General features: G+C 35.7%; 1 protein-coding gene across 2 annotated transcripts in view; it reads left to right on the plus strand.

Annotated features, from left to right (window-relative positions):
* ABCD3 (ATP binding cassette subfamily D member 3) overlaps positions 1 to 13,131 on the plus strand; it is a 75,974-nt gene that overhangs the window by 44,163 nt on the left and 18,680 nt on the right. For both annotated transcript variants that reach the window (XM_082688739.1, XM_082688740.1), the window contains 6 exons: positions 545 to 642; positions 999 to 1,122; positions 3,228 to 3,284; positions 5,421 to 5,563; positions 8,288 to 8,357; positions 13,055 to 13,124. In XM_082688739.1, the coding sequence (XP_082544865.1) occupies positions 545 to 642; positions 999 to 1,122; positions 3,228 to 3,284; positions 5,421 to 5,563; positions 8,288 to 8,357; positions 13,055 to 13,124 (562 nt within the window). The remainder of the gene's footprint in view (positions 1 to 544; positions 643 to 998; positions 1,123 to 3,227; positions 3,285 to 5,420; positions 5,564 to 8,287; positions 8,358 to 13,054; positions 13,125 to 13,131) is intronic.

Raw genomic sequence — 13,131 nt, forward strand, 5'->3', positions numbered from 1 at the left:
ATGTTTACGTAAATCTGAGTTTGGAACTATGGAAGACTTAATTTCAATATAATGATGGGAACAAGAAGTAAAGATGACTCTAGAAATTATGGTATTAGTTGGTATGAAATTAAAAATTTTTTTAAAAAAATGCAAATAGAATTCATTGTCTAGGGTCGTAGTGCTTATAGAAGGAAACAGAAGATACAAACATAAATGTCAGGACTCCTTTACACTGAATCCAAAGGGGACAGATTTGGCTTTTATTTGTTGACAAAAGAAGTATCAAGATGCTTCTCGTAATTAATGTTATTAACATATTAAAAAATTGAGTTTCAAGTAGAGTTTTAATATATCAGCATAATAGAGCCAATTGCATTTGCTTTGGGATGTTCTCTTTGTATCTTTGTACACTCTGAGTAAAACAGAAGCAAATCATTATCAATTTGGACAATCAGTTATAAAAGTCATAGGATTTGGGGACAGAGCCAATGCTAGAGCAATAAATAATAATTTTGTGAATGGAAATATAGCAAAGCCAGTAATATGTGTTTGTTTGTTTCAGATCTCTGTAGTTAACAACTTCTTGAAGTTTGGGTTAAATGAGCTCAAACTATGCTTCCGAGTAAGACTAACTAAATACCTCTATGAGGAGTATCTCCAGTAAGTGATAATTTATTTTTATATTAAACATACTTGAACTGAATAGAAATGTTGATGATATTGAGATCTAGAAGTTTTTCTCTTGTATTGGATATGTTTTCAAGGAAATTTTCTTAGACCCAGAAGCACATAGGCAAAGACCTCAGCAGTTTAGACTTTAATCCTAGCTCTTCGGTTAATTTGCAAGTCATCCTTCTCTGGTCTTGCTTCCTTATCTTTAAAGTAAGGACAATCTTTACGGCCTCTTCCAGCTCCAGACCTTTCCATTTCTATGAATTTGCCCTGTGTGCTAGAATGTGAATTTTTTTGTTTTTAAAATCCTCAGTTTTCATGTCATTTTCTTTCATCTGTTTCAGAGCTTTCACATATTATAAAATGGGAAATCTGGACAACAGAATAGCCAACCCAGACCAGCTGCTTACTCAAGATGTAGAAAAGTTTTGTAACAGTGTAGTTGATCTGTATTCAAATCTTAGTAAGGTAAGTTTCTCTATTTTCTTTTTAAAAATTATGTGTTGATTTGTTGAGTTTTGAATCTTAGCATATTTATATAGAGTTGTTAGCATATTTATATAGAATTGTTTTGATGGACATAACAGCATAACTACTAAGTGCTTTTTTGAGAAAATTAGAGTTGTTATAATAGCTTTAACTACAGTTGTTTAATTTTCTCTATTATTTTTGTGAGGTGCTTGGGCCAACTTAGTGTGTCTTACAAAGATTTTGTATGAATTTTGTAGGCTGATTTCAGGAAAAGAACAGAAATTTGAATTTTTGTCACTTGACCTGTGGACTTGTTAGAAATTGACCATCAGTTTATGTTTCTAGTTCCACATGTGTAACACTAGGCTGGACTTCTTCCTGTTCATGTCTGTGCTTCAGTATCTCTAATTCTAATAGATCATTTGAGTAATGGTCAAAAATCTTCACAAGATACTAGTTGATTTCCATTTTCTAATTACTATCTCCCCCTACCCCCGCCATCCCAGAATATTGCCAGAGCTCTTGGGACAGAGGATAGGCCCTAACCAGGTTTCTTCCTGCCAGTTTCCTCAGTTCTTTTTTGTACTATCTTGTCTTACCACCCTTTACAGCTTTTGCTGTTGTCTTCTCATTAAGTCGTCGTCTTTGCCATTACCTCCTGCCTCGTCTGGGACATGTACAGGGCACCTCCGAGATCATCTACCCAGCATTTCTTCCTCTTGTCATCTCAGAGGCCCTGTTTCCTACCACTATCCACATGGCTGCTCTTGGTCTGGGGTGAGAGCTTGTCTCAAAGTGGACCAATTATAGTATCTTTGTCCCTGGCTACAGTTGATCCAGATACCCAGTCTGAGACAAAAGAACTCTCCCCAGGGGTCTGGGTCACCCTGTAAGAAGAGGAATGCTCCTGCTTCAACCATGTGGCTGGAGGGAGGATAGGCAATTCTTAGAAAAGTGCTATTGATCTGCAAGAATTCCCCCACTTATGACAGGCCCATTAGTAGGATGCCTTTTCACTTCATGCCATACTTTTTATTCAGCTTTCCAGAAGCCTTTGCTAACTTATTCTTTACTGGAGGAATTCTGACAACTATCAATTATTGATTAATTCATTACCACATTTTGATGTTTGTTGTATATGTGTGTCTAGGGTCAGGGGAGTGTATATACAAATATTTTTGTAATTCTGTACATACTGTTTTGTATTCCTTACATCTTGACACTCTATAGCTCAGGTGTTGTCACATTGGTAATAGAGAAAAATATAATTGTAGTGGGCCCTGTACTACAGTATTTTTACTGTTTTTAATATCTCATTGTTTGAACTGTGACTTAAGTGATGAGTCATTTTTGTCAACTTTTAAATCTACTTACATTTTATAAATGTGTCTATCTTTTTGATAATTTATAAGTCAAAAAAGAACAGGTTAATCTTAATAGAAGCCAAGAAAGGGATGGCTGTAGACTTAAAGTGAAAGAATATAGGGGTTTTTTAAAAACACTTCAAAATATGTATAAACTTTTGATAAGTCATTTGAGTTGTCTCCATGTGTAAGGAACAGTATATTAATGTCTTAGTTCTAGACCCTTGAGTTTTATATCAGAAAATTATAGGCTCAATTATTTCAACATACGGATATTGTGATAAAGTAATAGAATTAAAGCAATGTTACAAGCAGGAAGAGTCTTTCATTTTATTGGTGTAGATCTATGGAAACCTGGAAAGCTGGTAGTAGATTTGAGGATACAGTGCCTTTTATTCATTGTCTTTACACTGCATTGAGAAATTACTAAGTTCTAATGGTTAATTATCATAGTTGAACTACCTTAATTGTTGGAAAATGGAAAATGTTTTTCCCACTTGATTATCAGTAGCCTTTGGTCGTGCTATCTCTATTTTAAGTTTCTTGAGAATAAGAACTGTTTATTTTATGTTTTTGTTGGTCTGTATGCTGTTTATAGTACATTATATATGGTGGGAACTCTGCATGTTGACAATTATGTGTTAAATGTTAAATAGCATTTTATATTTATCATGTTTTATTAGCTTTCAGTCTATACAATCTACTTCTTTTTAATTCTTTACCTTTTAATATTTACAGCCATTTTTAGACATAGTTTTGTATATCTTCAAGTTAACAAGTGCAATAGGAGCTCAGGTGAGTTTATCTTTTAAATTGCTATAGTTCTATGTTGTAAATAGCTGGATTGTAGAAATTTTTATGTATCTCAAAGAATGTGTTTTTACAACATGTACCTAAGAAAGTCTAGTTATAAAATAATACTGTATTAGAGACTTAAAAAAGTCCTCTAATTTGGTGTTTGAATTTTCCTTAAGTCAGATACTTGGAAAATTTTTGTGGCATTAATAACGAGAAGTACTTAAATATTGACATCATGTACTTACTATTGTAAAGTAATGTCTAAAAAGAGATTTGGAGACAGCCATTTTAATATGAAACTTGAATGTTAAAATATGAGAAATACCTTTAAATATAATGGGTTTTTTTATATAATATGTAATTTTATAATTATATAAATGGTTGACTATCTCCTGAGCCATACCCTGTCTCTTTAATATTTGTGTTGGTAAGAATGACCTTTAAATTTTCTTTGAGTATTCATGTTGAAATACAACTTTAATCGTGTAATATGTGATGTCACTCTTACATATTTATTATACAACCATGTAATAGTGTGGCTGTACTATGTATATATGTACATGTATATGCATACACATCTTATAGTTGATTAACATACAATTTATATAGTAGTTTTTGCTACTTTCCAGAACACTGGAGAAAGTAGGCTTTATTTGAATTTCTTGTCTACCGTCCTAATCTGCTATCCTATGATCTGGGTTTAATCATTCTTCTAGCTTGTTTTTACTCTAAGCAGATGAATAGACCTAATCCCTTTTGTCTTTGTACTATAATATTTTTATGGTACTTATTACATTTTTATAATACCTAAATATCTCTCCATGTATTCCTGTTATCTGATTCTGCATTTCTCAAAGGTAGAAACTATGTTTTAGTTCTCTCCTTTGCCCATTCTTGCATTGACTGTTGAAATACATTTGAATCAATCATATTTAATTTTAAAAATACTGAATACAAATCATAGTCCACACATGTTGTACTAGGTAGTGGGGAAAAAAGATGAGTAAGGAAGGCATAGTTCCAGCTGAAGAAGGTTTACAGTCCAGTGAAAGAATAGGTATTCAGTTTTAATGCAGAATTATAAGTGACAGAAGTTTGATAAACATATTTAGTGTCCAGAAGAATTGGAGGTGATATTTGAGTTGCTCTGAGGAGGATGAGTAGGTGTCCATTAGATATGTCAGGCTTGCTAGGCACAATACTGGCTTCCTTAAATGGCATGTTTAGGAAATAGTTTATTCAGTATGGCAGAATACAGTATATAGATGGGAATGAGAAAAGTGCCTGTGATGATTTGGGAAGGTAAGCTTAAAGCTTTCCTCTTACGTTGGTCAATGGGTGATGAGGTTACTCACCAAGTTAGAAAGTATGGCAGCTACAAGCAAGATGTAGGAGAAGGGAAAACCAGGTAGAGCTTATTTGGGAGACTTTAGCTTGACACCCTACAGAGTAGTGAGCTAAGTACTCTGTAGTACTTGACACTTACTTGTAAATACTATCTTGGATTTTTAAGAGTGATTGGAGTAGAGATAAAAAGTAGGAAAGATCTAAGGAAGAAATCTCAGGGAATATTAACATTCTAAGAGAACGTCTGAGAGTGTCTGTGGAATATTAAGGGAATATCAGGTAGAGTTCCATCAGAAGAGTTTTAGATGCCGTAGGAAGAGTAAGGATGCAATTAGGGGTTTTTATTTTTATTTATTAATTTCTTTTAAAGATTTCATTTACTTATTTGACAAAAAGAGGGAGAGGGAAAGAGCACAAGCAGGGGAAGTGGCAGGCAGAACTGAGCAGGAAGCCTAATGCGGAGCTCGATCCTAGGACCCTTGGGATCATGACCTGAGCCAAAGGCAGACACTCAACAGACTAGTCTAGGCCACCCAAGCACCCACAATTAGGAGTTTTTTAGGTAAGCAAATTCAGAAGAGCTGGGGATGAGATACAGTGTTGGAAGAGGAACAGAATAGACGAGTAGTGAAAAGTGTGAACAATGTGTATTTTCCCAAAAAAGAAATAATTAAGGGGGGAAATTAGCCAAGTCACTGCAGTTATTTATAGAAATTGTGCATGTTGCATCCAGTGAATTTATTATGATATCCTTGAACATTGTATATTCTCTTCCAATAACAATAGGGCCCAACAAGTATGATGGCCTACTTGATTATTTCTGGGCTACTCCTAACTCGACTTAGAAGACCTATTGGTAAGATGACAATAACTGAGCAAAAGTATGAGGGAGAGTATAGGTTCGTTAATTCCCGGCTCATCACAAACAGGTAAGAAGAAATGTGTTAAATTTAGCTGTACTAAAACTGTTTTTATGGATATTGATGTCATATAAGTTTACTCCAAAATGTCTGGGAGACACTATTACCAAAATTGTTTCTTTATTTACCTCTTTTGAATAATAGATTATAAAAAATACCAGTTTTATAAAGTAGTAATCCTCAACATTTCTCTTTTTCTTAATTGTGTAGTATCCCTGGTTCACCTCCTCATCTCTTTTATTGACTAATTTTCCGTTAATTTCACTTTAAACACACTCAAAATACATTCAAATTCAAGTTTACTTACAATATTTCTTCAAAGAAAATTCTCAGTTTATCCACAAATACTTTTATTTTGAGACTGTGTATGCTCAGTAATTCAGTCTAACTGCACATGTGTCTATCTATTTTCCTGATAGTTTCCAAAATAGGAAGAAAAAGTATTAGGCTCTGGAGCGAGCCTGATTAGTTTCAAAATCTGCCTCCTCTTCTTATCAATTATATATTATATGACTTCTGGCAAGTTAGTTATAGCTTTACTTTTCTTGTTTGTAATAGAGAATATAGGACTATCATAAGTATTAAATATGAAATACATACAAAGCTTTCAGCCTAAGTTTTGATATGTAGTAGGTACTTGATAAATTTTCTCACATACTGATCTGTAAACTTTAAGTCATTTTGAGGGTCCTAATCTTTATGGAGACCCTAAAGCATTTATAGAACTACTTAGAAGATTACTTTTTTAACAGTTCCTTCTTCCTTTGTTTCCTTATATTGCTAAAATGGTACCAGTTTTAAATAGAGTTCAGTGCTTTAGGGAGGCGGAGGAATAGATTTTTGGTTAAGTGGAGAGGTGATCTGCCAAGTGAATGAAAGATGGTATCAGCTAGAATGCTTTCTTTTGCAAGAAACAGAAAACCCTGATTTAGGTAGCAATAACAATAAGGACATTTACTACTTGACATAAGAACTCTTAAGGTAGCCCCATTCCAGGTACAACATGATCAGGGCTCTGGTCCTTTGATGTTCTCTTGGCTCAGCCCTCCTTTGTATGTTGCTGCCTTCCTCAGCCTAATTTTTCTTATGATCACAAGATGGCAAAGCAGTTTCAGATCTCACCAGCCCTCCTCCTCTGTAAAAAGCCCAGAAATAAAAAGAGGCCATTTCTTCAGGAGAGCAGGGAAACTTTCTCCGAAGCCCCACCCTTGACTTTGTTTCACCTCTCTTTGGTCAGAATGATCACTGGCCCTTGCCTGAAGCAGTCACAGCCAAGTGATTGGCTTAGACCAAAAGGAACTCATAATTCCTTAGAGATGGGGTTGCGGCCATTCCTAAACCCTTTGGTGCATAGTAAGGGATAAACGGGTAGCTAAGAAAAGTGGAGTTCTCTTACATAAGAAGGTTGTGGAAGAGAAAACAGTGATGGATAGGCAGCCATAGAATTCTGGGTTATTTTTGCCCTTTCAGGTTTTAGATTGGGGCTAAAATGAGAAGGAAGTAGAATGCTTTTCTCATCTTCCATGGGCTTAAACATGCAGAGGGGTTGGAAGGAAGTAAGAAAAGTAATATAGGTATAAAATTATTTATTAAACCGTAATTGTGATACCCTGGGTCTCCGTGTTATTGTGTCAAGGAAATGGTGAAACACAGGTCAAACATGATTTATCTTTATACAAAGTTAATTTTGTTTGAAAGGATTGAGGTAAGAGCTACCTTGCTTTTGTAATGGAAAAGATGCAGATATATTTTGGAGTAGAATATTAAATTCACATACATTTTTAAGGGGAAAAAATAGACTTTGAAGATTGGGTGTTTATTGAAGGCTTTTTAACTGTACCCTATAGACTCCTGTGCGAATCTTTACTTTTCTCTGCTGTAAGAGTTATTTTCCTGGGATTTTTTACATTGTACTGAATTGGGAGTGGAATGTCAGATATGAGTTATAGTCTTAGCTGCTTGACTTGCTAGCTGTAAGACTTTGACAGACTTTTCTTAACTACAGTGTCTTCATCTGTAAGAATGCCCTTTTTCTTCTAGTCACGATTCTTGTGGCCCTTATGGACCCATTCAGGCCAGCTCAAGAAAAGGGGGGTTGTTGTGAGGGTATGGTGAGATTCCCAGCAAAAGAATGACTGTGCAATGACTGTCCAAGGCTCCTGGAAGCTGGCACTGTGAAGTCATTCATACTTGGTTTGCTTTTCTGTCTTTCAAAGGCTGTATGTCATGGCATCACTCCATAGCTTCTATTAGCTGTTGTTTTCTCCTCTCCCTTCTATAAGGTCTGTATTCCATTTGTCATCTGTAATGGCTGTCCCAGCCCTGCCTTCCTATACATCATAGCAACCTCCTTCTTATTTCTTATTAAAGAAATTAAATTAATTTTCTGAGAACTAGCCCAGCATATCTTTTCCAGCTATATATAGCATATCCAACACGTGGCTCCTGTTCAGTCTCTGATCCAGTTTAGGCATGTGTTTCTTTGCCCTCTAATCAGTCAGGCAAGGAGCAGACTCTCAAGTACAGGACTGTAGCCAGACGCACCCACTAAGCTTACAGTCTTAAGTGTCTTTTATATTTATTTAATGTTTATATATATATGTTATATATATAAACATAAATATATTTATATTAATATTTAAATAAAATATTCAGTCATCAAATACTATATTTCAATTATTTTTCAGGCACCAGTAATATCAAAATTAATTACTAAATTATTTTCTTTAATAGTGAAGAAATTGCCTTTTACAATGGGAATAAGAGAGAAAAGCAGACAATCCACTCAGTCTTCCGAAAGCTGGTAAGGTAGCATGCTTGAGACTCATGTATTTAGGGAAAAAAATTTTTTTTTCTTGGCATTTGCTGATGTATATCTGTATCTATCTATATAGGTATATATATCTTCAATCTCTAATCTCTAAGATATTTATTTTTAAGTAACTGTGAGTATTTTTATACAAAATAAAAGAATAAAAACTATCATGCCAGTATATTAAGCTGCCCAGTTATAAAAATAGGTTGATTTTTTAAAATAAAAGTCAGTGTATTTTTAGAGGTTGCTTAGAAGTTTTATTTAGTGATAAATTACTTTGTTTCTGTAGCATTCTTGAAGATACTATGATGGTTATGTTTATTATTTACAGTAGGGGTCAGCAAACTATTTCTATAAAAGACAAGATAGTACATATGTAGTTCAGACTTTTCAGACCTTATCGTCTGTATTGACACTCAAAAGTAGCCATATACTCCAAGGGAAGCAAAGGCAAAAATGAACTATTGGGACTTCATCAAGATAAAAAGTTTTTGCACAGCAAAGGAAATAGTTAACAAAACCAAAAGACAGCTGACAGAATGGGAGAAGATATTTGCAGATGACATATCAGATAAAGGACTAGTATTCAAAATCTATAAAGAACTTATCAAACTCAACATGGAAAGGACAAATAATCCATTCAAGAAATGGGCAGAAGACATGAATAGACATTTCTGCAAAGAAGACATCGAGATGGCCAACAGACATATGAAAAGGGCTCCACATTACTCAGCATCAGGGAGCTACAAATCAAAACCACAATGAGATCCCACCTCACACCAGTCAGAATGGCTAAAATTAACAAGTCAGGAAATGACAGATGCTGGCAAGGATGCTGAGAAAGGGGAACCCTCCTGTACTGTTAGTGGGAATGCAAGCTGGTGCAGCCACTCTAGAAAACAGCATGGAGGTTCCTTAAAAAGTTGAAAATAGCCCCGGTGAACATTCAGGTGCACAATCCAAATCCAGCCTGCCATTTATTTATTATTTAATCTCAGGAAACAAACTGAGGGTTGCTGGAGGGGTGGGGGGGAAGAATGGGGAGATTGGGTGATGGACATTGGGAAGGATATATGCTATGGTGAGTTCTATGAACTGTGTAAGACTGACGAATCACAGACCTGTACCCCTGGAACAAATAATACATTATATATTAATTTTTTAAAAAGGCATATACTCTTTGTAAATAAGTATGCTTTAAAAGATGTATTGCAATTTATAATTATCTTATTTGTTTCCTAGTTTGTCTGTTTCATTAAAATGAAACAAGATGGGATTGGGAGGGAGACAAACCATAAAAGTTGAAAATAGCCCTACAACTCAGCAATCACACTACTGGGTATTTACCCTAAAGATACAAATGTAGTGAAATGTAGTGATCCAAAGAGGCACGTGCACCTGAATGTTTATAGGAACAATGTCCACAATAGCCAAACCATGGAAAGAGCCTAGATGCCCATCTACAGATGAATGGATAAAGAAGATGTGATGTGTGTATATATACATACACACAATGGAATACTATGCAGCCATCAAAAATTGAAATCTTTGGGTGCCTGGGTGGCTCAGTGGGTTAAAGCCTCTGCTTTCGGCTCAGATGATGATCCCAGGGACCTGGGATCAAGCCCCACATCAGCTCTCTGCTCAGCGGGGAGCCTGCTACCCCCTCTCTCTTTGCCTCCCTCTCTGCCCACTTGTGATGTCTGTCTGTCAAATAAATAAAGAAAATCTTTAAAAAAATAATTAAATTGAAATCTTGCCCCTTGCAGCAACATGGAACTAGAGGGTAGTATGCTAAGTGAAATAAGTCAGTCAGAGAAAGACAGTTATCATATAATCTCCCTGATGTGAAGGATTTGGGAAAGAAAACAGGATCATAGGGGAAGGGAGGGAAAAATGACACAAGATGAAACTAGAGAGGGAGACAAACCATAAGAGACTCTTAATCTCAGGAAACAAACTGAGGGTTGCTGGAGGGGTGGGGGGGAAGAATGGGGAGATTGGGTGATGGACATTGGGAAGGATATATGCTATGGTGAGTTCTGTGAACTGTGTAAGACTGATGAATCACAGACCTGTACCCCTGGAACAAATAATACATCATATATTAATTTTTTAAAAAGGCATATACTCTTTGTAAATAAGTAGGTGTAGCTATGTTCCAGTAATGCTTTTTTATAAAAATAAATGGCAGGCTGGATTTGGATTGTGGGCCAGTTTGTTGACCCATAATTTAGAGTTAAAAACATTGTTTCTTGTGAAAACTATACATATATCAGTTTTTATTTTCTTGCCATTTGGAAAATTGGGAAAATTCAAGTAATTTTATTACTTCATTTAAAAGATACTGAGTGCCATCTAGATGCCTTTGCTTATTCCAGGTGCTAGTAATAATAGTGGTAGATATAACGTACAAAATCCTGCCTCCAAGGAGCTTACATTTTAGTAGAAGCTTGTGAAATTAAATCTACATGAAGGTGACTTAAAAAGCTTAAAGAAATAGACATTTTAAATGATTTCAGGGCACCTGGATGGCTCAGTTGGTTGAGCATCCAACTGTTGGTTTTGGCTTAGGTCATGATCTCATAGGTTGTGGGACTGAGTAGCACACCGGGGGCTCATGTTCAAGAGGAAGTCTGCTTGAAGTTTCTCTCCCTCTGTCCCTCCCCACCTCACATATGCTCAAGTTCTCTCTGTCTCTCTCTCTAAAATAAATAAGTAAATCTTTTTTTAAAAAATGAATTATTTTAGACTTTGAATTTTTTGTGTTATTTAGATTTAATATGACTGAATTTTGATAGTGCTGAGAAAATGCATTTAAGGTAATTTTCCAGGGATCTGCTGTTATATCAGCTCACTCGTCACATGGCTTACTTACTCTTACCTTTAGATTTTAGCCCCAAAGTTAACAACTTACTGTGGCCTTGCTTTTCTCTGGTTAGTCTGTCTGAAATGGCTTCCTCCAGTTCCCAATTTAATGATCTGTTTCTTTAAAAGATGTATTGCAATTTATAATTATCTTATTTGTTTCCTAGTTTGTCTGTTTCATTAAAATGAAACAAGATGGGATTGGGAGGGAGACAAACCATAAGTGACTCTTAATCTCACAAAACAAACTGAGGGTTGCTGGGGGGAGGGTGTTTGGGAGAAGGGGGTGGGGTTATGGACATTGGGGAGGGTATGTGCTTGGGTGAGTGCTGTGAAGTGTGTAAACTGGGCGATTCACAGACCTGTACCGCTGGGGATAAAAATATATTATATGTTTATAAAAAATTAAAAAAAAATGTATACTTCATGAACTCAGAGACCTTTTCTGTTTTGTTCATTGTATCTCCAGCATTGAGCACAGCATGTAACAAATGGCATTCACTGATTAATGTTTCAGTCATTGTGCTTTTACAAAAGATAGGAAGAGGAGGCCACCCTGTACTCAGAAAACTCACATTTTAGTGGGGGAGATAGTAAATAACGACTGACTATTTTATATGCTTTTAGGTAGTTATGAATTCTATGATCAAAAATAAAATGGGATGACATGGTACAGTGTGATGGAGTGGTTGCCTCACTATTTTGGGTAGGATGGCAAGTAGGTCTTGTCTTTTTTTTTTTAAGATTTTATTTATTTATTTGACAGAGAGAGATATCACAGGTAGGCAGAGTGGCAGGCAGAGAGAGAGAGGAGGAAGCAGGCTCCCCGCTGAGCAGAGAGCCTGATGTGGGGCTCCATCCCAGGACCCTGGTACCATGACCTGAGCCGAAGGCAGAGGCTCTAAACTGCTGAGCCACCCAGGCGCCCCAGGGAGGTCTTTTCTTGAGGTGACATTTTATCGGAAACCCACATGGAATGAGGGAATTAGTCACAAAATAAAACTGTCTGCGACAGCAACAGTATTCCTGACAGAGAGAACAACAAGAGGAAAGCCTTAAGGCAGTTTGAGGAACCAGTAATTCTGGAGCTGAGTGAGAAGGAACATGGAAGCAGATGAAGTTTATGATGGAACCCAGTGCCAGATCATGCAGGGCCTTGAATAATAACCTGATAGATACAAAAGTTGAGAACACTGAAAAGGCAGAATATAAAACATTTTTTAGACTTGTAATTTTGAGGTAGAGTGTGCTCGATTAAAGCTGCAGACTAGGGCTGTACAGCCTTGATGAAATTAGCACTTCCTTCAGATCGAGTGTAGTAAGATTCTTAAGGAAAACATAGACCAGATGTCTCCAGCTAAAGCAAAGCACTGAGTGCCAATCTAGACTGTAGTGTTTTACCTAAATTAGCTCATCCTTCCGTGTTATTGTTGTTGTTTTGATTATTGGCCATTTTTAATGCAAGTATGTATCTGATAATATTGTGAAGTGTGTATCTGATAATATTGTGAATAGAGTATTATATACAAATGATACCACATTAACATTTATATGTAATTTCCATTCTGTTTGCATAAAAATGGTTTCATGAAGTATTTGGCATCTGCTCTGTGATAAGTATTGTACATGAAATGTGATGTACAGTATAATCAGAAATCAGACAATATTTGTGGAATCAGTAAATTATACATTTTTAAAAAATTTTCAGTAAGTATTTGTGGAATAAATAGCTCATGCAGTTCTTTTTATTTTCAGGGTAGATTCATTTTCTTATGTACACATATAATATATATTTTATTGTTTTTGTTTTCTGCCAGGTGGAGCATCTCCATAATTTCATTTTGTTTCGGTTTTCTATGGGCTTCATTGATAGCATAGTTGCCAAATGTAAGTA

The sequence above is a fragment of the Mustela nivalis genome, assembly GCF_964662115.1.
Source record: "Mustela nivalis genome assembly, chromosome: 10".
NCBI classification, from domain to species: domain Eukaryota; kingdom Metazoa; phylum Chordata; class Mammalia; order Carnivora; family Mustelidae; genus Mustela; species Mustela nivalis.